This window comes from Suricata suricatta, chromosome 12 (assembly GCF_006229205.1).
Source record: "Suricata suricatta isolate VVHF042 chromosome 12, meerkat_22Aug2017_6uvM2_HiC, whole genome shotgun sequence".
Lineage (NCBI taxonomy): Eukaryota > Metazoa > Chordata > Mammalia > Carnivora > Herpestidae > Suricata > Suricata suricatta.
Window position 1 is genome coordinate 15,531,767 of NC_043711.1, and position 25,509 is coordinate 15,557,275.

Consider the following 25,509-nt stretch of genomic DNA (forward strand, 5'->3'; position numbering starts at 1 on the left):
GCTGATAGGTGCCGGCCCTACAGCTCCTCTTTCCGAACCCCATTCACACGCTCAGTCCACCCCCACCCCCGCCGCCTCCTCCCCCTGCCCAGGCTTTAGCACTGGGGCCACAAAGGCTGACCCATGGACAATCTGGGCTCTCAACCTGGCCACCCACCACACGCCCAGATGCACCCAGCAGGTGTGGACCCGGGGTCTCAGGCGAGGCCCCACGCTTGGTGGTGTTAGAAATTCCACAGCTGCTTCTGCCAAGAGGCCAAGGCTGCAGGCTTCTGGTCCATCCATTGATTAGGGCCAGCCCCAACAACATGCCACCCACGGTGGGGAACTCCCTGCCCTTGCGAGCTCAGAGATCTGGACTCGGCATCAGTGGGGCCTAGAGAAAGGCCCTCGGCCTCTGAGTTCATCTCCTCGCCTCGGACCAGGCGGTGCTGCCGTCGGGCGGGTGGGGGACCGGGGTGCCACACATGCGGGCACATCTACCATGGGCTCACAGCTCCCCGTGAGAAGACCTCGGCCCCCAGCGTCGACCCCGCCCCTGCTGCACATTTACCTGGTCACTTTGGAGTTCATGAAGCACTGCTGTAAGGTGTCTGCCAGCCGCTGGTGCATCAGGGAGTAGCGAATAAACGCCCTTCCCCTCCCCAGAGACGTCCGGAGCTGGGAACGAGGAGAGTACGTAGACATGAGGAGCTGGGCGCCCCGGAGGCTGAGGCCTGGGGAGCGCGTCCAGGAAGACGCGTTCCCAAGAGGCTGTGGGACGTCGGTTTCCGAAGCACAGACATAGTGGCATTCTCCCTCCCCGGCTCCGTGCCACAGTCAGAGGGGCCACAGTGTGGTTTCACTTGGGATATGGAGCGTGAAATGTGGGAGGTAAAGGCATCCTCGTACTGGAAGTGAGCTCGAGGAAGAGGCGGTCTCAGTGTGGCTCACGTCGGGCTTAGTTTTGAGGTGCAGGGGAAGAGGCCACGAGGCTGGCTGGAGCCTCCATGGGAGGGCAAGGGAGAGGAGGGGAAAGGCAGGGGTGTGTAAGGGGGGACCCTTCAAGAAGTTTGGATGGACGGATGATGGCCGGCTCGGTGTTCTCAGGAAACCCTCAGTAAGATGCGTTGATGCTTTCCTGGTCGGATTTAAGATAGGCCAGCCTACTGCATGTAGTCAGAGGTACCCAGGGGGGAAGAGAGAGCTGGGCTGTCTCTGGACGGCCCGGTCACACTGCGGTAACGAAAAAAAGTTGCATGTGTGTCAGGCTGGGCTGTGTGACACTGTGTCAGGAAGTCTGAGGTGGACACGGGAGGGTCCAGGGGCAGGCCTGCCTTCGAGCCCTCTCCCCACGGCGCCAGAGCGTGGCTTCTCAAGAGGTTTCTGGAAGTTTGTTGGGGGGGGGGTGGGCGGGCCAGTCAGAGACTCTGCCGTGAACAGGAGTCACTCCCATGTTGCAGCCCCCAGAGAAGCTCCAGGTGAGGGGGAAGCTGTCGCCCATGCCTGCTGTTGGGCTGGGGGGTCTGAGCGGGGTAAGTAGAGACCCCGCATCCCCCTCACCCCTTCAGAGGTTAGAGATGTTTCAGCTGGCAGCAGGGGCAGGGGCAGCACTGTTCCAACCCAAAGACGGTCCCGATGCCCCCTGCTGCCAAGAAACCAACCATGGCACTGGCATGAGACAGGAAGTCTGTGGTACAGCCCCAAATACTGCTTTTTTTTTTTTTAACCGATGATGTGAACATTCTGGTACACAGCACCCCTTCAGCTCAGAGCTGTGTTTTTGGATTGCTGACTCAAGGAAACGATACCACAACACGAAGGAGACTTCAAAAAATAAAAAGGTGTGAAGTGTCAGTGGCAGGAGAGACTGCACGCTGCTCCGTTGTGGGTACGCCGTGAGTGCGGGGTACGCTCGGGGAGGGTGGGTGGCGGCCGGTCACACACTGGCCTCATGAAAGCCACCGCGGCATGTCTACCGATGGCTGGTCCTGACGGACGCCCCGGGCAGAGTGGAGGGGACAGCGCCCTGTCCACATACTTTTTCCATGGGCGAGGGAGGGCGAGGGAGGGTGAGGGGAGTGTGGTGACACCCAGGGGAGGGAAGTGTGTTGGCCGCACAGACACACCCGCCCAGCGGCCCGGAGGGATCTGATGAGAGCCTCACGTGGGAAGCAGCAGCAGGGAGCCAGCAGGGAGAGTGAGACCTAGCAAAAGGCTCTCCTGCCCTTACAGCCCTTACAACTGGGACACCAGTTCCTCAGAGGCTGAATCTCTTGAGTTAAAATGTTAACTGTACAAATGTCCTTCAAGTTTCTTGAGTTAAGATGTTAACTGTACAAATGTCCTTCAAGTTTCTTGAGTTAAGATGTTAACTGTACAAATGTCCTTCAAGTTTCTTGAGTTAAGATGTTGATTGTACAGGTGTCCTTCAAGCTTTGGCAATCATTAAGACAGTAATGTTTCCAGGGAATATGGAACAATGATAACAGTGAGAACAGAGAAAACATTATCTAAAGAAAAAAGTCTTTCTGCGCCTGTGGCCGTCTGTGTTATGCATAAAGCTGCTTGCATGTGAGGACTAGAGCGCAGTCTGGGCGCCGCCATGCTGCTCCTCCCGCCCCCATCCTCCGACTCTCTCCCTCCTTGTCCTCATTCCCTTACCCTCACGTCCTTGCCTCTGTGCGCCCATGCGCACAACAGCCTCACGTGACGGCCCACGTCTGTGCGCTCCCGAGGCACAAACTCATCCCTACCAGCAAAATGGCCATTGGAACAGCGTTTAGAACATGGAGACTTTTCCAGCAGCAAATATTTGAGGCTATATTTTTAATCAGCCCTATTAACCAAATTACTTGTTTTTAATTAAAAAATTGTTTTTAAATGTATTATTTTGAGAGAGAAAGAGAGAGAGAGAGAGAGACAGAGACAGAGAGTGAGCAGGGAAGGGGCAGAGAGAGGAGACAGAGTCTAAAGCAGGCTCTCGGCTCCGAGCTGTCAGCACAGAGCCCGATGCGGGGCGTGGACCCACGAACTGTGAGATCATGACCTGAGCTGAAGTCGAACGTTCAACCGACTGAGCCACCCAGGCGCCCCCCCAAATTGATTACGTATGTTTTATATATATATATATATATATATACACACACATGGAGTGATTTATTTTAAAAGGTATCTTGCAACACCCTTCGTGGATAGGAACGAGAATCCCTCTGTGCTGCGAGTGAAAATACAGCACAGCTTCCTTGTTTTCTAATGTTCTGAGATTATGGGCTGCCTTTCCTTGCCTGACTCCTTGAACGCTTAGCATCCAGTCCAAACTTATCTGCACTGCATCGAGAAGCTCTACCACACCAGGAGAGCAACCAAGTCCACAAGGGACGCCAGAGCGGACTCTTTGCCGCCAGGCCACTGTGCTGCGCCACCCCCTGGTCGGGAGCCTGTCCGAGTCAGTGAAAAATTCGCTTGTTCTGAGCCTATTCTGATCCCCTGCCAGGGGCTGATTGCAGTGTTACACTGTTTTAGCCTAAAAGGCTGATGCTCACCCCGAAGGGGCTCAACCAGGCTTCTTATCCATTAACTTTTAGCTTCGGGCATGTCGGCTTTGGACAACACTCCATCAGGACAGTTACCCCGAGCCCCCAGCGGCCCTGTGGCCCGGTGCCATTCCCAGGAGCCCAAGCAAGGGTGCCCCCGAGCGTGGAGTCTTTAACAGCCTGCACGGAGCAGAGTCTACTCGGCCTCCAGGAAGCCGACAGTGCCTGTGAGAGCAGGGAATACTTGCTGGTTGAGAAGTCAGTTTTCCTGGCCTCAATTAGCTAAAGGTATGTGCGCTCTGCAAGTAGGTTTCAGCATCCTGTACCGCTGGGCCGTGAGGACTAAGTGGGACTTATTTCCAGACTGCAGCTGTCCGAAGCCGCAAAGTCCAAGGCCTTCGGTGCTCTGAGGACTGGAAGACCAGACAGGGACACCAAGAACTTCTAGACTTTTGAGAGGAGGCAATGAGACCCCTCTCTGGGTGGGCGACGCATTAAAATGCTCCACACCAGGGACCCGACCATCCTGCCAGCAAGATCTCACAAGACTGTGGCCCGCACGGACGTTACGGAAATCCAAGGAACAAATGCCTCACGGCCACGGTCGCTCCTCATTTTCTCAGTTGTCAGAGACTGGAAATGCTCATTCCTGTCAGCGTGTCTAAAGCTGTCCCTCTCTGTAGGAAGGAATGCCTCAGGCTCCAGCTGGTAGGCAGCGGGATGGGACCTCAGAGCACCTGCTTTGGCCCTGGTGGGAGGCCCACCAAGGGGCACAGCTGCGGGCTTTGACAGGACTTGGACCGTATGGAGGAGGTACCGAAAAGGAAGGTGAAATGCAGAAACCATTTAGGCCTCCCACCTCAAATCTAGGGGTTTGGTTGCTTCTGAATCTGCGAAGTTCTTTACTCCCAGAGGGACTAGGCTTAAGTGAGAGAGGGAGGGTCAGGGAGGGAGAGAGAAGGGGGTTGAAGAGAGGGAGGGGGAGAGGGGACACAGAGGGGAGAAGGGAGAGGGGGAGAAAGAGGGCGAGAGAGGAGAGAGGGACAATGTGCTGTTCTGGAGTTTTCTCAGACAGCAAAGCCCTGCCCTTCTGCTCTCAGAAAGGGGCTCAGAACTGGATGCAGGAAGCTGCTCAGCATAACCAGCATTTTAAGAAATGTCTCCTGAGGTCTCACATCACTCTCTTCATTACAAAATCCAGGTTCCTGGGCAAATTACAGAGAAACCATCTAGTAAACTCTAAGAATTTTATCTAAGCAACTAATGTTTTTAAAAGGCAGAGGCGTCCCGTGCTGCCCCACCCCCAACCCCGTGGGCACCTCGAACAGCCTCAAAGCCAGCGGCCCACTCGTGATCTGGGGAACAGAGCCAGGACTGAGCCACCCCTGGGCACCGATGTCCTTACCCCCTTACCTGCCGCACCCCCACGTCCTCGCGGGGCCCTCTGCAGAGGCCCAGGCGAGCGGCGCTCAGGCAGCAGGAGAGGGAGCGGTGGGGTCCTCCGCCGCCCTGCTTACCTCCGGGATGGACTTGACGAAGCGGATCCCGTCGTTGGCTCCTTTCACCTTGGCCAGGCAGGCGCAGAAGTAGTCCCAGTAGTCCTTCCTGTTGCCCAGAAGGGTGGCCTTCTCCTTCTGGTCGAACTGCGCAGGGGAAGGGACCGGGAGAGAGGGCCACACTGCTCAGCCCGCCATTTAAGTGGTAAACAACAGCAACAGTGTCTCAGTCACCCGGGGCCAGGCAAGGCCCTTCACTGGCAAAGGACGGGGTTTTAACCCCCAATTTACACACGAGGAAACCGAGGCTAGGAGAGGTTAGGTAGCCGGCTCAAGGCTCAACTAGTGGGATTCAGGAATGACAGCCCCCACCAAAGATGACGCATCTGTGCACGGTGTTGGGTGGCAGGCCGCCGGAGGGGGCTTATGAACCCAGGCTGACGAACGACAAGAAATACAGTGTTGAGGGCAACCCGAGGGTCAACTCGGTCTTGACGCAGGGAGATGAGCTGGTGACGTCTTACCCCAGTTACTCAAGTTCCAACACTGTTTTAATCGGTGTGTAATAAGTTCAAATTAATGCCAGCTATGAGTCATTTCAAATCCAAAACTAAAACCGAACTGAAAACAAAAAAGGTCCATAAATCATTTCCCGCCATGAAGCAGAACCAGCTGAGAAGGCAGGTGAAAGGTGAAGTCTTCTAACGCGCTGGGGCCTCCCGCCCCAGACCCCAGCAGGCTCTCACTGCGTGCACAGGCCCTGGGGGGGCACGGCGTTGCAAACTTAGGGTGTTCAGAATGATACAGGTGTGTCTTTCTATAACATAACGCTTTATCGTATGTGTTTTCTGACTATGGGAGGAAGATACATACATTGTTAGAAAATCTGGATACAACTGAAAAGAAAAAAGAACCGTAATGTCCAATTCCCTCTTCCTCAGATAACTTCTGTTAACATTCTGGTCCATTTCATTCCTGCCTCCTGAGATTGCCTGTGGTTTTCCACATCTGCAGAGTTCTCTAGATCTATGTGGTTTAAAAAATTTTTTTTCTTTTAATGTTTTGTTTATTTTTGAGAGAGAGAGAGAGAGAGAGAGAGAGCGAGCTTGGGGGTGGGGGTGGGGCAAAGAGAGAGGGAGACACAGAATCCGAAGCAGGCTCCAGGCTCCAAGCTGTCAGCACAGAGCCCAACACAGGGCTTGAACTCACAAACTGGGAGATCTTGACCTGGGCTGAAGTTGGACGCTTAGCCGACTGAGCCACCCAGGCGCCCCTGTAGGTCTATTCTCCTTGAACCAGGAGGACAGAAGCATTACACAGTGAGCAGGTCCAAACAAAACTTCGTGGGCTGACCTCGGAGATCCCGGTTCAGCAGGTCAGGGGGGACCCAGGAACACATCTCTAACCTGCTGCCCGGGGATGCGGACGCTGCTGGTGTGCAAGCCACGCTCTGAGCAGCGAGGCTCTAAGATGGCGGCTTCTGGATCATCTTCAGGATGGGGACTGTGTGACTGGATGTGTCTGCCCATGCCTGTCTGCCTGGGGACAGACCCCACAGCTTTTAACTAGACTCTCAAAGGGGTCTGTGACTGCCCCGAAGTCAAGATTCCTGCTATCCGAGACCTCATGACCAGGCTGAAGAGGACCTCAGTCTCTAAAGAATGTTCTTGATTCCCACAATCATCCCAAGGGGCAACAGTCTGATTCTCCAGAGGCTCGCGCTTGGGGGGCTCAAGCTCTCGCTGGGGCCTCACGAGCCTTCAGTCTCCCCAGCAGAGCCTGCTGGCCCCACGGGGCTGTCTGACCCACATCCTGAATGCCGGTGACTCACCCAAGGCAGAAACGAGAGAACGGAGCAGAAACCAATGTCGTGCAGGAGGCACTTACTTGAAGGAGATACTCGAGTTTGTAAGAAAACTTGTGTAAGCTGGTGCTGTCGTCCGTGATGGGCTCGCCTACCTCCTTAAATTCTTTGCTTAGCTCCGCCACGGCATCTGTAAGACAAGAAATAGGAACACGTAGCTGACCTCAGAGAGAGGAAGAGAATAACCCAGGGAGAGTCGGGAGCCAGTGGTCAAGGACGGGAGAGCGCCTTGGCCACACAGAGGGGTTCGCAGCGCTGGACGGACGTGATGCCGATCTGAGGGCGTGGAGGTGGCCTGAGAGCCCCCAGGTAGGTATTCTCGAACAGCTCCCTGACGGGGCACACTTCTTGGCCAGCCCTGTAGGCTCGCCACGTGGGCCTTGTGATGTGCATGCAGCGAATGTCTGCTCTGTGCACGAGTCACTCAGCAAGTCCCTACTAGAGACTTCCAGAAAGCTGTGCCCTTGTTCGGGCCATGTACTTGGCTGTTCTTCACCATAACCCTACTGCTCAGTACAGAAGGAGCCCCGGCTTCAAGAAGCCCCAGCAGGTGCAAATCGGAGTAACAAGAACAGTCCCAAGAATGACAATGACAACCTGCTTCTGTGAGCTGAGGGCCCCCTGGGGCCAGGCCCTCTCACCGAATACGGCACTGAGGGGCGGGGAGTACTTTGTTTCGACAGATTCAACACGCGACTGGTCTTAAAACGATTCCAGTTTCCGAGCTGTTAAAATGTGAAAAAACAAGAAACAAAAACAAACTTAAGAGTGATGAAGGCTGATGGGGCACCTGGGCAGCTCCATCGGTGAAGCGTCCAACTCTTGATTTCGGTGCAGGTCGTGATCTCACGGTACGTGAGATCGAGCCCCACATCTGGCTCTGCGCTGACAGTGTGGAGCCTGCTTGGGATTCTCTCTCTCCTTTGCTCTCTACCCTTCCCCCACTCATGTTCTCCACCTCCCAAACAAATAAACATTTTTTTTTAATGAAAAATAAAAAAAGACTGATGAAGGCTGCCACCATCCTCTCCGGACAGGTAGAGCGCTCGTCGATGACCCCGGGCAGCCAACAGCGGCGCTGGAATGAGACCCGGGTTTTCTCACGAGCCCTCTAACTCCGGAACTCGCCTCTCCACTTCGGAGAGAAGTGACTTCCCTGCACACAAAGGAAGAAAACTGCCTTAACTGTCACTCACGGCCTCTGCTGTGGGATGGACAGACCATGAGAAGCTGCGTCTGGTGCAGACACTGGGCAAGGTGCCCCCGCTGAGAAAGCTGGGGCCCGCTGGGCAAAGCGCCCTTCCTCACGGACAGCTCAGAAGCAAGTGGAGCCCCCAGCCCTGCTCTCGGCCCCTCGCCTGGGAAGCAGACCTGCCCAGCCTTGACTCTGAGCCCCTAGCTGCTAACATGTAATCAATATTGACCACTCAGGCAGAGGTCAGCACATGGCAACGACAGGCTCTTGGGACTGATTCTTACAAGCGACAGCCATCCAGTGGCACACCCTTGAAGTACGTGCTGAAGCTGGCATCGAGGCCGGGGGCCAGGGACCGGGGGAGACACAGCCTTCCCCCCTCCACCACTCAGCCTGGGTTAACGCTCACAACCTGATCTGGGAACTCTTGAAATTTTGAAAGAAGGAGGCTTGGGTATGAAATATAAAGTTCTCAGCTCTAATCTCTGATAATCCAAGTGCATTACTTAGCGATAATCTTAGTTTTATTTGAATTATGCATCTGCATCTGCCAACAGTCTTGAAAAGTGGGTGTTACCATCTAGTGCACGAAGAGAGCAGAGGGACCTGGGAAAGGCAAAGGGACTTGTCCCACATCTTCCAGGCTTAAAAGGCAGAGCCAGGAGCTGACCCCAAAGCCCTCATCGGTGCTGTCACCAGGAGGACAGTGGGCTGCCCTGCGCAGGCACGAAGCTTGTGCACTGCCCACCGACCCCTCGCTGGGGATGTACCACTCCGCACTCGATGCTGGAGACTTGTGTGACGCTGAAGACAGTCACCACAGGTGCCAGGGAAGGGTCTTGAGAACGTGGTGTCTCTAGGTGCTCAGCGTGCCGGGCGAGATGGCCGTGGGAGGTCAGGCCATGGGATGGGAAAGGGGAGGGGAACAAGTGCTGATGTCTGGCCCCCTCCCCGGACCAGAGGCTCTAGCAGGGGCCCTCTCTTCCCTCCCAGTAAGGACACCTGGGTCCCAAAGGCACCCTGGAGAACCAGAGACTGGCAGGAAGAAACGATGGCTGCTTTTGTGGAGAAACCTCTCAAGGCCAGTGGTGAACTCAGATTTGCAGGGACTGTCATTTTACTTTCTCTGCATGCGTGCGTGTGTGTGTGTGTGTGTGTGTGTGTGTGTGTGTAGACTGACGGAAAAACACCCTCTACCGTTTTAGCTAGAAGGAGGCCAGGGTGGTCAAGAGCATGGGCTCTGGCACCCCGTATGTGTGCAAACCCAGCCTCTGCCCGACTGGGTGTGTGACCTTAGGCAACACACTTAACCTCTCTGTGCCTGTTTTGCATCTGCAGAATGGGAATAGTGGCTCCTACCTCCCAGACCAAATGTGAGGATGTGATGGGTTACGGACCGTAAGGCCTGGCTGGCGTGGAATGCCGTGTCATTATTCGCTTACTGGGGACTTATTGCTACACAAATGGGAGGTGATTTTTATCTCACCGACCTCTGACGTGTAGAATGAGAAGCACGGGCCATGGCTGCCACCAGCCCAGTGGCCCTGGGTGTGACAGACCACAGCCGCTCATCCCTGGGCCCGAGCAGGTGGAAACCTGGGCCTTCAGCCTGTTGGGACAGCATCACCATGACCTCTGTGACACGAAAGAAGTGGGCAGCTTCAGACCATGTTGTGGCAAAGGCGCGGGAGGTCTGCAGAGGCTTAGAGACCAGCCCTGGTGACCTCGGGTAGGCGGGACATTTGCTGAAGTTCTGACCACGGCACATCAGCTAAAAGGGTGAGCCCCGGGGGCACCTGGGTGGCTCAGTCGGTTAAGCGGCCAACTCTGACTCAGGCTGTGATCTCGCCATTCTGAAGTTCAAGCCCCACATCGGGCTCTGTGCTGACAGCTCAGAGCCTAGAGCCTGCTTTGGATTCTGTGTCTCCCTCTCTCTCTGTCCCTCCCCCATTCATGCTGGCTTGCTTGTGCTCTCTCTCTCTTTTTCCCTCTCAAAAATGAATAAACATTAAAAAAAAAAAAAAGGTGAGCTCAGGCCCCGGACTCTGCAGGCCACAGAGCAAGCAGTCTGCTCCTACCCCAAGTCCCTTCACATCGTGTGCACCGTCCCCGGCCCGGCCCTTCTGCAGGGACATGGGAGCTACGGGTCTCGTCCCTATGCTGAGCTGGGAGAGTCGAGGAGGTGGCGGCCCAGAACTACAGTGCGTCACAGGAGACGGGCTGTCCGCCGCCAGGACTGGGCAGGACAGTGAAACAGGAAAGACGGGTGTCTGGCCATCCTGCTCAGAGGCAGGGAGAACACAGCCTCCCTAAATGGGCCAACTGCATCACGGCCCAGGGAGGTTTGGCCAAAGACTGCCCAGGGGGCCTGACAACACTCACGGCCACATGAACTGAACGCAGATCCAGGGCCAGACAGGAGTATTGGATTCAGTTTACAAACTGGCTTCCCAGGGCCCCGGGAGGAGGGCTGGGCCGGCCACCCCCGCCTGACACAGGGCAGACACCTGAGCCCTGAACACCTCTATACAATGTGTCCCCAGGGCTCCAGCCCCTCCACCCCCCATGGGACGAGGGTGAGAGGGGGGCATGAGCACAGCCCAGCTCTCCCGCTGCCAAGCCCGACGTGCCCCCCGCCCAACCGCACCTTGCAGATCGCGGATGATCCTCTGCAGTTGGCCCTCCGTGGACGGGGAGGCCATGGCGACTGGCTGCAGGCCCCCTCTCTCTCGGCCGTGCACCTCTTGCCCAGGTCCGGTCAGCAGAGCTCAGACTTCATGGCGGCACCTGGAGAGGGAGAGGGAGGCCATGGAGGGATCAGTGACAGACACGACGTGAGGCCAGGACGAGAGGGGCGCTGCTCTGGGCACAAAGTCGCCCCGTCTGGGTGCCTTCTCTCAACGGGAAGGTCCTGACCATCCTTGCTCGGTGAGGGTTCTCTGGCCGGCTTGTGACACACTTCTATTCAGACACAATGACCAGGGGGGGGCTTCAAAAGCAACAGGTTCAAGCAAACAGCATGACTCAGTGCTTCTGAGCTCCTCTCGTCTTCTACCCTCGTGGGCAGGACTGCCTCGCTCTCCCTCCACCTTCAGAAATGCCGCCCAGGGGCTCCCGTCACTCCGGGGAGGCCACCAGCAGCCCTAACCACACTCAGACAGCCCACTAGGCCATCGGTGCCGGCCACCACCAGCCCCTGGGTCCCCATGCCCAGCCCCCCGTCTCTCCCACGCCGGCTGCCTCCGACCGTCAGTAACATATGACCGGGGGGGTGGTGGAGGCGAGAGGCTGAGGACCCTCGGGCCTTCAGGACCAAAGAAAGCCAGCTTGCCTTGTTGGGGGAAGCAGCTCGCTCGCGGGGGCTCAGCAGCTCCAGCCGTCCGGAATCTGGCTCAGCCTGGCTGTGTAGACATCACCTGGCCTGCATCGGGGGCCAGGGCAGCCCTCGGTCCAGGCAAGGGACACGGCTCTATTTTAAGCTTGGTTACAGTCCTCTCGCAACTGGTGAGTCCTGAGTTACAGCCCTGCTCGGGCAGCTGCAAAAGTGATTTGAGGACACAGGAGTGGCTGAAGACCAGCAGAGGTGAGAACACATGAGTGGCACTAGAGAGGAGTGTGGATATGCACTGGTACACTCCAGTGTCCCTTCTACAGAAGGGACGTCAGAAACGGACGTCTCTAGGGGTGCCTGGGTGGCTCCATTGGTTAAGCGTCCAACTTCAGCTCAGGTCATGATCTCACAGTCCCTAAGTTCGAGCCCTGCATCAGGCTCTGGGCTGATAGCTCAGAGCCTGGAGCCTGCTTCAGATTCTGTGTCTCCCTCTCTCTCTGCCCCTCTCCCACGTTTGCTCTCTCTCTCTCAAAAATAAATAAACATTAAAAACAATGAAGAAAAAAGAATTGGGCATCTCCAATTCGCAGCCATCCAATGCCAGATTGTGCAATGCTTGCTGGCAAAAGCAGACGGCGAGACTCGAGGTGGCCAGAGGCGCAGCCACCACTGAATGAGGGCCTACTGTGTACTGATAGGGTCTTTACACACGTGGTCATTTTAATCTCATAATTGCCTTGGTGGGCTAGAGAACCCCAGTTCGAGAAGCCACACAACTTGCTTAAGGCCGCAGGCCGTGGTCTGGGCCCTGGTCAGGCTGACTCAAACCCTGCCCGTGGCCACCCCCTTCCACTGGCTTCTAGGAACCACCCAAACAATGCGGCACCACCCCGAGTGCTCCTCACGCGTCCTGGCCCTCACTCTCCCACAGCCCTATTCCCTTCCTGCTCCAGGAGTCCAGGCAATATGACTCCAGGATAGAAACTGTCCCAGGTTTCAAGTTCCTCCAGATATTTACATAAGCATTCCAGCTCAGGACTGAAGCAAGAGGGCCTGTCACTGGGCGGATATGCCTGGGCCTATTTTTAACCAACAAGCCGGCACAGCTGGGACTCGGAGCAAACAAGGCCCAGAGAGGAATGGGACAGGCACACACCAATGCCACACTCCCAGCGACTCCTGACATGGAGCCCAAGAGATGCAGGGGCTCCAGACAGCCCTCCGAAGCCCCCTAAGAAGTGCTACCCACTGCCCACCACAGACACCAAGCTGAGGGTAGGAGTGGCTTTTGAGAAGCCAGGCTGCCCATTCTGGGTGGCTCTCCAGGCCACCTGCTGAGCACAGAGCAAGCAGAGGCCCCATGCCCCAAGGGGAGCCAGAGCCCAGGCTGGGCCAGGCTTCTGCAGGTGCCTGATGTCTGAGCAGGTCCTCTGCCCCTCCCGGAGAGGGAGAGAGAGTCCAGGGCCCTCATGGTCAGCGCTCAGCTGTCCCAACACCATGCTCTGTCCAGCTCCTCCCAAGCGCAGGCTGGGGACATAGAGGCACGCAAGGCTCGGTCTAGCCCTGGGGGAGCTCGGCTGTGCACCAAGCAGACGGACAGAAAAATATCCAGATATCTGGACACGGCAGAAGAGCTCCATGCGGAGACACGAATAAAAAGCGACGGGTACTCAGCGTCAAAATGGGCTGGGCCGCAGACACATACAGCAGGTGCTTTCTGCTGGGAAAACAGCCGGACGGAAAAGGCCGAGTCCTCATGATTCCATCCACATGATCTTGCGAAGGCAAAATGCAGGGGAGAGAGCACGGCGGTGGCTGCCAGGACCTGGGCTGAAGTGGGGTGTGGTGGTGAAGGGGGGGCTTGACTACAAGAGTCGGCAGAAATTTGGAGGGGGTTGGGGAGGGGGCAGTTCTGTGTCGTGGCCGTGGCGGCGGTGACATGACTATACAGATCCGACAAACCTACATGTGCCCAAACTCACAGGCGGCAGACAGTGTCTCAAAGCAAAAGGCCACACTATGACGAATTTCAGAAGATACCCTAGGGATTAAGGAAGGGAACATTAATTCTGCTTGGGGGAGGGAGAGGGTGAGAGGCAGGGGCACCCGAGTTGTGCCAGGCCTGAAAAATGAGGATGAGAGGTCTTTCGAAGAGACCCAGGGAGGGAAGGGCATGGGGATGAGGTGGGGAGGGGGCCCGTGAGGCCTGGCGTGATGAGCCCCGGGACAGACAGAAATGTGCTCCTTGGCGGCGTGTGGGTGCCCAGGGGAAACTGCCCTGTCCACATGGCCGTGGGAGCCCGCCTCCATCTGACCTTCTAAGCAGGCTCAGCTCATGCCAAGTTCCCGGGTCACGGGGTGAGCCATGCCCAGCTGCTGATTACACAAGCTGCTTTTCCAGAAAGCCTGAGTCACCACCCAGGTAATGTGCCCCAAGAGAACCAGCTGCCGGACCTGCTGGTCAGCGTGGGCTTCCCCACCGTGGATGGGGGGGTTCTACGACAGAGTTTTGTTTTCTCTTAGTATTTACTGGTTTTTGAGACAGAGAGAAACAGAGTATGAACAGGGGAGGGGCAGAGAGGGAGATACAGAACCTGAAGCAGGCTCTAGGCTCTGAGTTGTCAGCACAGGGCCCGACACAGGGCTCGAACCCACAAACCGTGAGATCCTGACCTGAGCAGAAGTCAGATGCTTAACTGACTGAGCCACCCAGGCGCCCCCCCCTCACAGGGTTTCAGGAAGTCAATCAGAGCTTCCTTGGAAGATCATGGTTCCCATAGGAATGCTCTTTGCCTGGCCTTTGGGAGGACGGCTCTTAGCATGCTGCCCTCCCTCTAACCCCAGTCTGAGGTCATCATTAACCACCAGAGGACCCAGAATTCGGCTCCGTCTCTCTCCACATCATGGTCATACGGCTTTTTCTCCACACCAGTAACCAGTTCTGACACCAACTGGGGCTTCTCCAATCCGGTTCGTTCTGATACTAACGACCTGGCATCAGTACAGGCCCCACAGGTCAAGGGCACCGTGCACAAGACTGCCGTTGGTGGCTTTCACACGCTGCTCCCAAGTCCCAGACTGCTACCTGGACTCCTGACCAGCCGGCTCTAAGTTGGTGATCCCACGATCCCCTCCTCAGGTTCCATGATTTGCTAGAACAGATCTCAAGACTTGGCAAAACACCACGATGACTGTGATGACTGTTTATCTTATTAAAGGATATAATTTGGGAAGAGCCAAGCGGAAGAGACTCGGAGGTGGGGGTGGGGGTGTTTGCTGCTTTGAGGTTGGTGGCGTTCCCTGTACTCAGGACTCCCCACCCTCCAGCACCACAGCTATTCACCAACCCATAAGGTCACGGAACCCCCTCACTTGGGGGTGTGTCATGGATGCCTCATTACCTAGACGAGGTCATTGCTGCCCTGGCCCACTCCCCAGAGGTCTAGTTCCAACCTTCTAATCACAGGGTTGTGGCCTTAAGCACCCAGCCCCCACCCTGAAGCTACCCCAGGGGCTGAGGAGGGCCCCCTTATTAGCATAAACTCAGGCGTGGCTGACCAGGGCACACTTAACAAAAGACACTCCCACCATTCAGGAAATTCCTGGGGTTCCAGAAGCTCTGGGCCAGGAACCTGGGACAGCTACCTGACTCTGTAGCACCACAGAGGAGGCTGAAGCAGCCAGATCCTGACAAGCCATCGGCCAACTGCTCTCCTAACTCGGGAGATTCAGTCCGCACAGCCTGGGCCACAGCCGCTTCGGCACCGGGGGAAATACCCCAGGACTCCCACACCTGGAGAAGGCCCCAAAGAGTGTATCCCCTCCTTGGACCCAGGGTCCTTGCTGCAATGGCCTGTAGAAACCTCCCTCGCTTGTCTCTGGCAATCTCTTTCAAATGCCAGGAAACTGATTTTGTAAAATTTGGGGAATGTTGAAATCTCTTGCCAACAGCTAAGAATTGTATTTAAGCTTCTCCGGCATGTCTGTGAGCATCCAATATTCTGGTAAAGTGGAAAACGGGCTGACCGCTCCCGCGACTATTGCCTGAGCTCCCAGTCAGGGCTTAGGTATTATTTTAGAGGTAAAGATTCTTCCTGACCTCCAAACTCCTCCTACATCTGCCCTGATGCCCTAACAATAGAGACAGCAGTCTAGTCCCAGCTGGCTTGTGTAAATTTATTTATGCTATGGTGCAAATGACTAATACTCGTAAGCCCAGAAACTGGCTCTGGCAGGAGCAATTACAGCAGTCTGCCTAGTCACATTAGTAAAGAAGGATCAGAAGGGAGACAGGTGTGGGGCGTAGGAGACAACCCTGCCTCATCTTCAGAATGTCTTGTGCTTCCTCCTCACCCAGTGGCTGAGAGGGGACCCAGAGAGGGCCCCAAATGGCTGGGTTCCTGCCCCACTTCCAGATGGGGGAGGGGCGTGCCCGTTGTAAATTCCACCTTGAGTAGGAAAGAATGATAGCAAGGATGGTTCAGATGGACCAAAAGCAGAAAGCCTTTCTGGAAGAGTCCATTGCTTCGGTCAGGTTTAGCGCACCCAATAGCATCTGTCTAGTTGCCACCTCTGGAATGGGGGGGCGCGTAGTGGCACCTGTGCCTCTGAAGGCCTGGCAGCCCTGCTGGCTCCACAAGGAAGGGTCAGAAGGGTCGGTGGGCAGGCTGCCGTCACCAGAGTCTCAGGAGGGTGCCGGGGACAGGGCTCAGGAGGCTGTCAGAGGCTGGCGTGGGGCAGACATTTCAGGGCATAGGAATGAAGCCCAACTCCTAGGACCTAATGACAGCGCTGACCGACTGCAGGCCAGGGACCTTTCCCAAACACTTCCTCCTTGCGTGTACTCTGCTTTCTTAAATGGAAGGGAGACTCGGGAACTGGCCATCACTTTTTGGACTTTCTCTTGGCCCTTGTGCTCCCAGTGACAACAGTTCTGGTTTTTCGGTCACTGCCTCTAGGACACACACAAATCAGGCCCCCGTTCCAGCCCACTGACCTGGGAAAGCAGAGTCCAGAAACCTGTGGATGTGAGGGGCAGCCTCTGGGACTGGGGACACCAGACCATCTTGTTCAGGAAGGTGGAAGGAAGGGCGCTCCGGCAGGGGCCACGCGCTCATACCTGGGGCGGACAGACAGAGGTCTTGCCGCTGGAAAAGCTCAGAGAAAACACCAGGAGGGGGCGACGGCACGCGCGACGCTCTGGGCAGCTTCTGGAAGAGCCACTCGAACATCTGAGAGCCCAACCGGAGCATCTGTTTACTCCGGCCCCTGAACGGCACAAACCCCATGCAGATGGAAAAAAAATCACAGAGCTCCAAAATCCTATGCTGGGGGAGGGGGGGAGACAATCCTCAATCCTGACCGGAGTACCAAGGGGGCGAGTCCAGCCAATGACGGACTACGATGAACAGAATCTCTGCTAGATTATGGTTTAGCCACTAAATGCAGCAGGAAGGAGGAAGACAACGTGTAACCCAAAAGAGTTAACCTACTGCCAGGCGGGAGGTATTTGTTGGGCACCCCTGGTAAGGGGCAGGCCTGCCAGGCGCTGGGGCTGCCACCGGGAAGAAGGCCGGTGCGCCCTGGCCTTCCAGAATGCCCACTGCAGAGGGGCAAAGCTCCTACTAGGCTTACAGGCCGACAAGAGAGCGCCGGAGGCCTGAGGCGCGCTGTGATAGACACAGGTGAACACGTGAGGCCCCGGTTTCTACACTGTTCGGGACCCTAAGGCCCCACCGACTTTCTTCCACGTTCGTGGCCACTCCCCAGGATGGTAATTTCTCGTTTCACCCGTTTTCCCCACGGGTCCGTAAGCCCCACTGCTATTCACATTTCCCCAGCACCGTCCAGCCCCTGGAGAGCCCTCACACCTCGCCTGGGGGCTGAGAGAGCCAGTTAGACAAAACCAGACACACAGTCTCTGGCTCCACGGGCCAACCTGAACTTTAGGCATCGAAATGCACCAACAGGTCAATAATGAGAATTATCCCTCAATGGCGGGAAGGAAATGGGGGGTAACTTTTCAAAATATTCTATTTCTCTGATTTTTCCATTTTCCTTTACTGCACATAAATTACTTTTCTGTTGATTAAAATAATGTGTTAAAAAATCATTTTATAATTGTCGGTGTTATACCGGCATTATTGGGGAAACATTAGGGCACTGTTATCCCGAGAGGGAAGGGAATGGTGTAACTCAGGGACTGGCTGGATTAAGTGTGTCCACGGGGCTCCGGCCTGAGGCGGCCTTATCCAGAAGCTTCCTTCACCCTTTCTGGACGAGGACAGCCACTGCCATTACAGCCACCTCCCCGATTCACCCAGCCCACCCAAGGCCCTTTCCTCTCTGCATCCCTGGGGCTTGGATCTGGAACCATCAACCAGAGCACTGCCGGGGTGGGGTGGGGGGTGGTATGGATGGGTCTGAGGACAGGGCGGTGTTTGCATGACAAGTGGAGTATCCCAGGTGCACACAGGCCTGGGGCTGGGGCTACGCTGGCAGACAGGAAGGGCAAGCGGGAGCCGCGACGGCTCTGAGGCTGGAGCTTGGCGCTGGGCAAGAAAACTGTCTTCTCTTTTACTAAGCACCGCCGAGGCTTGCCAGTCTGGCCCCTATTCAGATTTTGGAATTGGACTAGTCCATGTGAGCTTTCCATTCCTAGGAGTGCAATGCATAATGCAATAGAGATCATTCCACATTGGGGGAGACTGTGGTATGTTTAGCTCGCCAAACTCTTCAGGCTAATTTGGCATATCTGTCTGTCCGGGAGAAGTCATTTGACCTCTTCCTACCTTCTGTGTGGAGTTTGTGGTTTGTTTTTTGGTTTTTTTCCCCTGTTTTTATTGTTTGAGCTTTTTCCCCCCATATGGGGAAATGAGGGGAGGTTACCCTTTACCTTCCCCAAGGAGGAGGTAGGACAGATGAGCAGATGTTCCCAGTGGCTACCTTTGGTTGAGGCTTCCAAGTGTCCCCTCCCTGCTCTAGACCTAGGCTGCAGGTGCCCTGGTAGAAGCCCAACAGGCTGTAGGTTCAGCCCGAGGAAATGCCTTCAGGCTCCTTGGGAGTTGGCCACTTCCGGTTCTTGGGAGTCCGCCAGTCCGCCACTTCCGGTTCAGCTGTCCAGCCCAGCCCGGCCCTCCTACAGGGATGCTCCTCCTGGCCAACCCCCTTGCAGACTAACAGCTTGCTTGAGTGGCTTTTGGTTTTTCTTCTGGATTCCACAGGCTCGGTTTTCTGCCCCAGGTCAAGGATGCAGTATTCCGGGCTCCTGCGGTGGTTAGCCAGACCTGACCTTGGGCCCCAGAACCAGCCGCAGGGCCACGGCACTGTAACCAGACCACAGATCCCCTCAGAACCACACGGATGTACACGTCCCCGGCTCTAGATCTGGCCAAACTAGGAACAGGCCCTTGGTGTCTTTTAAAGGCCACAACGACCACTGGTGGCCACGAAAACCATCAGGCTGACCGGCTGCAACGTGTGGAAAGAAGGGAAACGGCCCCTGCCCCACTGAGCTCGGCTCTACCATCCTCGTCTCAAAAAAGCCATAAGCCCACATGCTCTGAGGCTGAAGCTTATTAGAGGGACATGATGGTGACAAATAGTATGCTTACAAGCAGTGGGAGGATCAATACAGACCCCAGGATGCATCACAGGACCCACACTACTGATTTATTTAGTTGTTTAGAGGCCCTTACACCAATCATGAGCTTTAAAAACAAAAACAAGCAAAAGTCCCAACACTGACAATGAGGTCACAAATCGAGAGTCCTGCCGATCTCTGGAGCAACACAGTGACATGGGACACCAGCTGGGCAGACGCTGACCAGGCCAGATTCCACTCACCTCTGCTCATGGGAGGCCTCAAGCTGGTCCCAAGATGCCAGTCATTGAACCTCACCTGCTGTGTGTTCTGGGGGGCTGCTCCAGGGAATATGGCCCCAGACGCTGAGCTCCTATCAGTGATTTTCACCGTGAGAGCACAGCTAGACAACACATTTCCTCTGCCTCGTGTTTAAAGACATTCTGGTCTTGAGTCACCAAAGCTGTCCTTGGAATCACCAGAAAACACAGGTTACCCGCCAGCCAAACATCTCCCCTCAAGGGAAGAGAGGGACTGCCGTTTCTTGAGTGCCTACTACGTGTCCTGGAGACAGCAGCCCACAGCCTCGGGGACCAGCACAGGTCAAAGTCACCAGATACTCTGATCTTGTCTCTTTTGGGTAGTTTCTCTTATCACAAACATCTCTGGGGGGGTCTTCCTGTCTCAAAAGGTTAAAAGTGTGGCTCTTGGGGCGCCTGGGTGGCTCAGTCAGTTAAGTGTCCGACTTCCGCTCAGGTCACGATCGCACAGTTAGTGGGTTTGAGCCCCACATTGGGCTCTGTGCTGATGGCTCAGAACCTGGAGCCTGCTTCTGATACTGTGTCTCCCTCTCTCTCTGCCCCATTCCCACTTGTGTGCTGTCTCTGTCTCTCTCTCAAAAATAAATAAACACAAAAAAAGAAAAGTGTGGCTCTTGATCTCATGCTTTTGCCCCAAAACCAGCCACAAGCAGCAAAGACCGTCCAAGGAACAGCCAGAGGACTGACTCCAAAGCAGCTACAAAAATAATCAAGGTAAAACATTGGTTTTAGATCCTAACACGCAGGCACATGTTCACCTAACAATTCTTTCAAGGATTGTGCTTCACCATTTTTCTAGTAAAATACCAAAAGCAATTTAAAAACCAAAGGCAGGACAACACAGAGTTAACACTTGTAAGAGACGCAGAAAACCTTTCCTAAAGCAAGAGGCTTTGCAGATCCCTTGAACCAAAGAAGGCCATGTCCCTTCACTGAGACCATTAACTTGGATTTCCAGGGTGATAAGAACAATGGCCCTCAACTGGGTACAGGGCATTCAGTAACTGATGCACAGTGGCTGTCACAGAAGGGAGGGTCAAGTGGAACCCACTCGACAGGGGCACCCTTTGGAAGATGGGAGCCACTGAAAGAAAACCTCAGTGAGACAGCTCTGTAACGGCACCGACACGCGAGGGAAGCCGCATTAAGCAGATGGCAGGGGTGTAAAGCTTGCAGCAGAGACCACAAGGCTTGCAGGGGCCGGAGGGCAGTGAGCAGATTACAGCCTGATCCTCTGCCCTCAAAGAGCCCCTGACCCATTTCTCTGCGGGAGAGGAAACTGCCGTGGTCAACACAAGCAGAGGCTGTGGCCAACACAAGCAGCTTCGGTAAGGGCTCTATTTTTTTTTCTGGAGGGGGCAGCCAATGGGAGCTGTGAAGAGTGACAAGGGGCATCAGAAGACACATGTGCACAAAACAGGGAGCCATGTGGTTAATGTGTCAACCACACACGCTTTCCTTCCACAAAAATAAAATCCCGCCCTCCCCCTACAACACCCCCCAGCCTAGGTTCTGAAGAGCGAGGACTCTCATCCAGACAAGTCCCAGGCAGCCACACCACAGCCAATCCCAAATCCACAGGTGTTTCAGGAAAGGTCACTGGCGGGGGGGGGGGGGGGGGGGGGGGGGGGGGGGGGGGGGGGGGGGGGGGGGGGGCTCTTTCGAGCCCCTGAACCTGGACACAAGGTAAAGAGAATGGATGGTGTTGCAAAGATGGCCCAGGATGAACAAACTGTCCCCTTACGGGAGGGAGGGATAAACAAGGTCTGGGCTATCCTGGCCCGAACTTCGCCTTTTATGGTCAGTGGCCTCTCGGACAATGCAGGCGGAAACTCTACGGCCTGTCCTCCTGTGCCTAAATGATTCGAGGGCTGTTCTGAGACTCCTATACGGGGGGGCTCCTTTTCGCGGGTCATGGAACCGGGGTTCGGGGGGCTGGGGGGGCTGTCTTTCCAACTGACCACCAGAGGCAGCCAGGGTTCCAGGGTCAGGGTCAGCAGCGGCCCGAGAGGTGCCTCCCAGGCCCGCTGGCCAAGGGCAAGGGCTCGGGACAGGGTCTGGAGGAGACCCGGGATGGGCGGGGACGGTGAGGGCAACAGGTGACAAGCCGCGTCAGGAGGGAAGTTCTCCGCTCCGAGACCGACAGCGGTCCAGGCGCCCCCAAGGTCCGGCCGTTCCCCCGCGGCACTTACGCGCTCTTGGATCCACTGCTGGGCAGAAGCGAAACTTTCAGGGGCCCAGCGGAAGAGTGCGGTAGCGCGGTGTGAGCCGCCATGATACGCAGAGCCGCCGCAGGCGGGCGCGGACTACAACTCCCGGCACGCTCCGCAGGCCAACGCCTACAAGTCCCGTTGAACCCCACAGCAGAGGGGCGGGGACTAGGACTCTAGGCTAGCTTCCCGGCGCTGAGGTTTGCGATCCTGGCGCCGCGGTGCCACCGGGCCCGGGGTTAAGCCTTTCTACCCCTCGCAGGCCCGTGTGTCCACAAGTCATCGCTATCACCCTGTGGCTTTTGAGAACTTGAAATGTGGCTGGCTTGAGTTGAATAGTACATGGGCTGGGCTGTAAGTGCAAAATACACCTGACTTCCAAAGACTTCGTATAAAAAAACGAATGTGAAATAGCTTATTACTACTTTTATATTGATTGCATGTTGAGACGAGAATACTTTCGATAGGTTGGGCGGGGTAAATGAAAAGCATTAAGTGTCGCTGGACTTCCCAGATCCCCCTCACTTCTAAACACAGGGACCTATTTGGGGCGCCTGGGTGGCACAGCCTGTTGAGCATCCGACTTCAGCTTAGGTCATGATCTCTCAGTCTGTGAGTCTGAGCCCCACGTTGGGTTCTGTGTGACAGCCCAGAGCCTGGAGGCTGCTTCAGATTCTGTGTCTCCCTCTCTCTCTGCCCCTCCCCCAATCACAGTCTGTCAGTCTGTCTCTCTCTCTCTTTCTCTCTGTGTCTCTCAAAAATTATAAATGCTTAAAAGGAAAAAAAACCACAGGGACGTATTTGAACTCAGTGCTCAAAACGTATGTGTTAATGAATGAACATCTGCCCCACTCTGGGTCTGATTTTCTAAGTTCTATTTTCTATTTGTAAGTTGCAAGGTATTCCGAGGCTGGACTCAAGAGAACAACATGCATTCATTCACTATCTCTGCTATGGATCCGAGACAAGAGAAGAGCACCTGGGGAACTTCAGCCTGCACTCCGTCATTTTCTAGTTCTGGGTGCACCATCCTTTCCTCTGCCTTAGCTCCCACCATTTAATCAAAAGCAGCTTTCTATTTCACAGGACATAGCTACTGGTGTCCAGTCAGGCGCCATGGCCCCAACATTGGCTGGGTGGGATAATACAGGAAAGGAAATAAATTTCCTACTTAAGTTTCGGGTTTTGTATGTCATTAGCCATCTTTTATAAATTAATTAGGTACACACAAATTGGTGATCAGATGGATGGAGCAGTCGATCTGTGGGGGTTGTGGGAAAGTGATTTCCATTCTTTCTGTTAAAAACTGTGAAAAGGAGAGGGAATAGTAGGTCAGTGGCCAGGGGAAAGTCACTGTTCCAACCACAGTCTGAAAGGTTTTGTGACATACTGAGGGTAAGAGAGATTTTAATGTCAGATTTTAGTGCCATTTTTCCAGGACTATGATTTCACATCCTCAGGACTGTGACCCCATGTGATTGGGGCCATGACCCCACATTTTCAGAACTATGGTGCCAATGAATGGATCATGACCCCATGTGCCAGAGGCCTTGACCCCATGTCTCTGAGATCATGACTACATGCTTGGGGCCATGTCCCCTCTTGATGAGGACTGTGAGCTCACATCCTCAGGGCTGTGACACCTTGCACTCAGGTGCCAGACCCTGTGTCCTCTGAGCTAGGGCCCATCGTGCTGAGGCCTATGACCCCACATGATTGGGGCTATGGCCCCATATCCTGGGAGCTGTGACCTCTTGCCTCAGGCAGTGACGCCCCATGTTCGGGGCCATGAATGTTGGAGTATGACATCTCTGAGCTCTGATGCCTTCCTTGGTCTAATCGGGAAACAGAAATGTCACAGGGTGGCTGTGAGTTGTGGAAATGTATGGGGTTGGTACAAAGCAGATATCAGTAAAAAGTCAGTTTCCAGTCTCCTGTGGGTGTCTTCCATCAGGAGTTGTCTTCTGTGTGGGCACAGTAAACACTGAAAGCCCATGAGGGGCTCTGAGAGGCCCTGGCATGGCCTGCATACCCACTGAAATGGCGCCCATGTTAGTCTGCTCATGTGGCCATAACCAAGTCCTATGGGCCAGGTGACGTAAATGCCTCCAGGCTAGAAGTCTACGATCAGGATGTCCACAGTGTTGACTCCTTCAGAGGCTGTGAGTGAACACCTGTCCCATGCCTTTCTCCTAACTTCTGGTTGCTGGCAATCTCTGGTGTCCTCGACTTGTGATAGTGTAATTCCAATCTTCACGTGGCATTCTCCCTTTGTCTGGGTCTCTGTCCAAATTTACCCTTTTGATAAGGCCACCAGTCATACTGGGTTATGGACCTGTCCTCACCCATATGACCTGACTTTAACTAATTACATATGCAGTGACCCTCTTTCCAGATAAGGTCATATTCAGAGGTACCGGGAATTAGGACTCGAACACAAGAATTTGGTGGGGGGGAGGAGGAGGACACAGTTCAACGCATAATGTGCACGAAACTATAGATTTGTATCCCCTAAGAACGTCACAGAAATGCAACTCATGAAATGATAGACCCATAGACTTCATTTTTTAATCGCAGGAAGGGATCTTAGAGATCACTGAGTTTAAACCTCTCCAGTTGAGTTGAATAGATAAGGAGAGGAAGTGACTTGCTGAGGATCCAGTCAGAACAGTAGATGTGATTTCCTATTAAGGCCAATATTTGTGGGTTTCCTCTAGTTGTTGAATAAACAAGATGCTTTGAGGGGCACCTGGGTGGCTCAGTTGGTTAAGGGTCTGACTTCGGCTCAGGTCTTGATCTCATGGGTTGTGGGTTCAAGCCCTATGTGCTGACAAATCAGAGCCTGAAGCCTACTTTGGATTCTGTGTTTCCCTCTCTCTCTGCCCATCCCCTGCTCATGCTCTGTCTCGCTCTCAAAAATAAATAAACATTGAAAAAATTTTAAATAAAGATGCTGTGAAAAATTAGTAATGTTCAGTGTTTTTTTTTTAAACTCACATTATTCTTATTATTGGAAAAAACTCAGATGCTGTTGAACCAATTGTAACCAAAGTGGGGTGGGGGCAGATATGGGTGGGTACTTCCTTCCCCAAACTCCCAAGTTCATTGCAGAGTGCCTTGGCATAGTTTTAACGTGACGTGTTTAAGGCGTACCTTCTCAGTTGTGTGGACAATCGAATCATGTAATTTTCTCTGAGTCAAGAAGGTTAAGTCATCTGGAAAAAGAGCCACCAATTCCCTGGGACTAGAGTAATCCTATAGAAATCTTTCTGCAAATAAGAATGACCAGAGGCTGACCAACTGGAGAGTGGTCGTAATTCATCTTTACAGTCTTATGCCCCTAACATGGGCTTCTGGCTGCCTTCACACAGAGCAGGCTGTACACATGTGGCCAGGAACACCCTGGAGGTCTGCATACCTCCACTTACCCTCTGGCCCCACCTCTGATCCTTGTAACACCCAGTTCTCCATGCCCATCTATTGCCCATATCTTCTTTCTAACCATGAGTGATGCTCAGGTCTGATTTTCTGAAATGGTCAAAGTCAAGGACCTAGGCTTTCATTGTCCTCCTTTCCGCCCTCTGGCCACACTTTCTCTTGTGGAGGAGGTGAGAGTGTGTGTGTGTAGTGGGGCGGCGGTGGGGGGAGGGGGGTCAGTTAAAACCAGCCTACGCCTAACATCTGAGCTGGCCCCAAAATGGAGAGGGTAGCTCAGGATAACCCTTCTTACCCTTCCCAAACTTCTCCCAAACCTGCAAAGTATCTCCCACCAAGTTTTCAGGAGGCTGCAAATTCCCAGCAGTAAGCATAGCATTCCTTCAGATTGAAGGGCTGATCTCTGAAAAGTCCTTGTTATAACACAGTGGGTCATGAAATAAGAAAGAAAAAAAAACAACAACCTTGGATTTAAAGACAGCCTAGGGGAGAGACAGGGATGGAAAACTGAGCTGTGGGGCACTCGAGACACACTTGGCCTCCAGGAGACGTTTGCCTAAG

General features: G+C 54.6%; 1 protein-coding gene and 1 long non-coding RNA gene across 3 annotated transcripts in view; one reads left to right on the plus strand and one right to left on the minus strand.

The window, feature by feature from the left end:
- The window catches only part of FYCO1 (FYVE and coiled-coil domain containing 1), a 68,381-nt gene extending 46,778 nt beyond the window's left edge, over window positions 1-21,603 (minus strand). For both annotated transcript variants that reach the window (XM_029915853.1, XM_029915852.1), the window contains exons 1-5: window positions 21,496-21,603; window positions 10,718-10,857; window positions 6,899-7,005; window positions 5,033-5,158; window positions 554-660 (exon numbers count right to left, since the gene is read on the minus strand). In XM_029915853.1, coding sequence (XP_029771713.1) covers window positions 554-660; window positions 5,033-5,158; window positions 6,899-7,005; window positions 10,718-10,772 — 395 coding nt within the window. In that variant the 5' untranslated portion in view covers window positions 10,773-10,857; window positions 21,496-21,603. The remainder of the gene's footprint in view (window positions 1-553; window positions 661-5,032; window positions 5,159-6,898; window positions 7,006-10,717; window positions 10,858-21,495) is intronic.
- Window positions 21,454-22,693, plus strand: LOC115272988. The gene is made up of 2 exons (XR_003900589.1): window positions 21,454-21,867; window positions 22,406-22,693. It is a non-coding gene; the product is annotated as an uncharacterized LOC115272988 (long non-coding RNA).
- The last annotated feature ends 2,816 nt before the right edge of the window (window positions 22,694-25,509 follow it).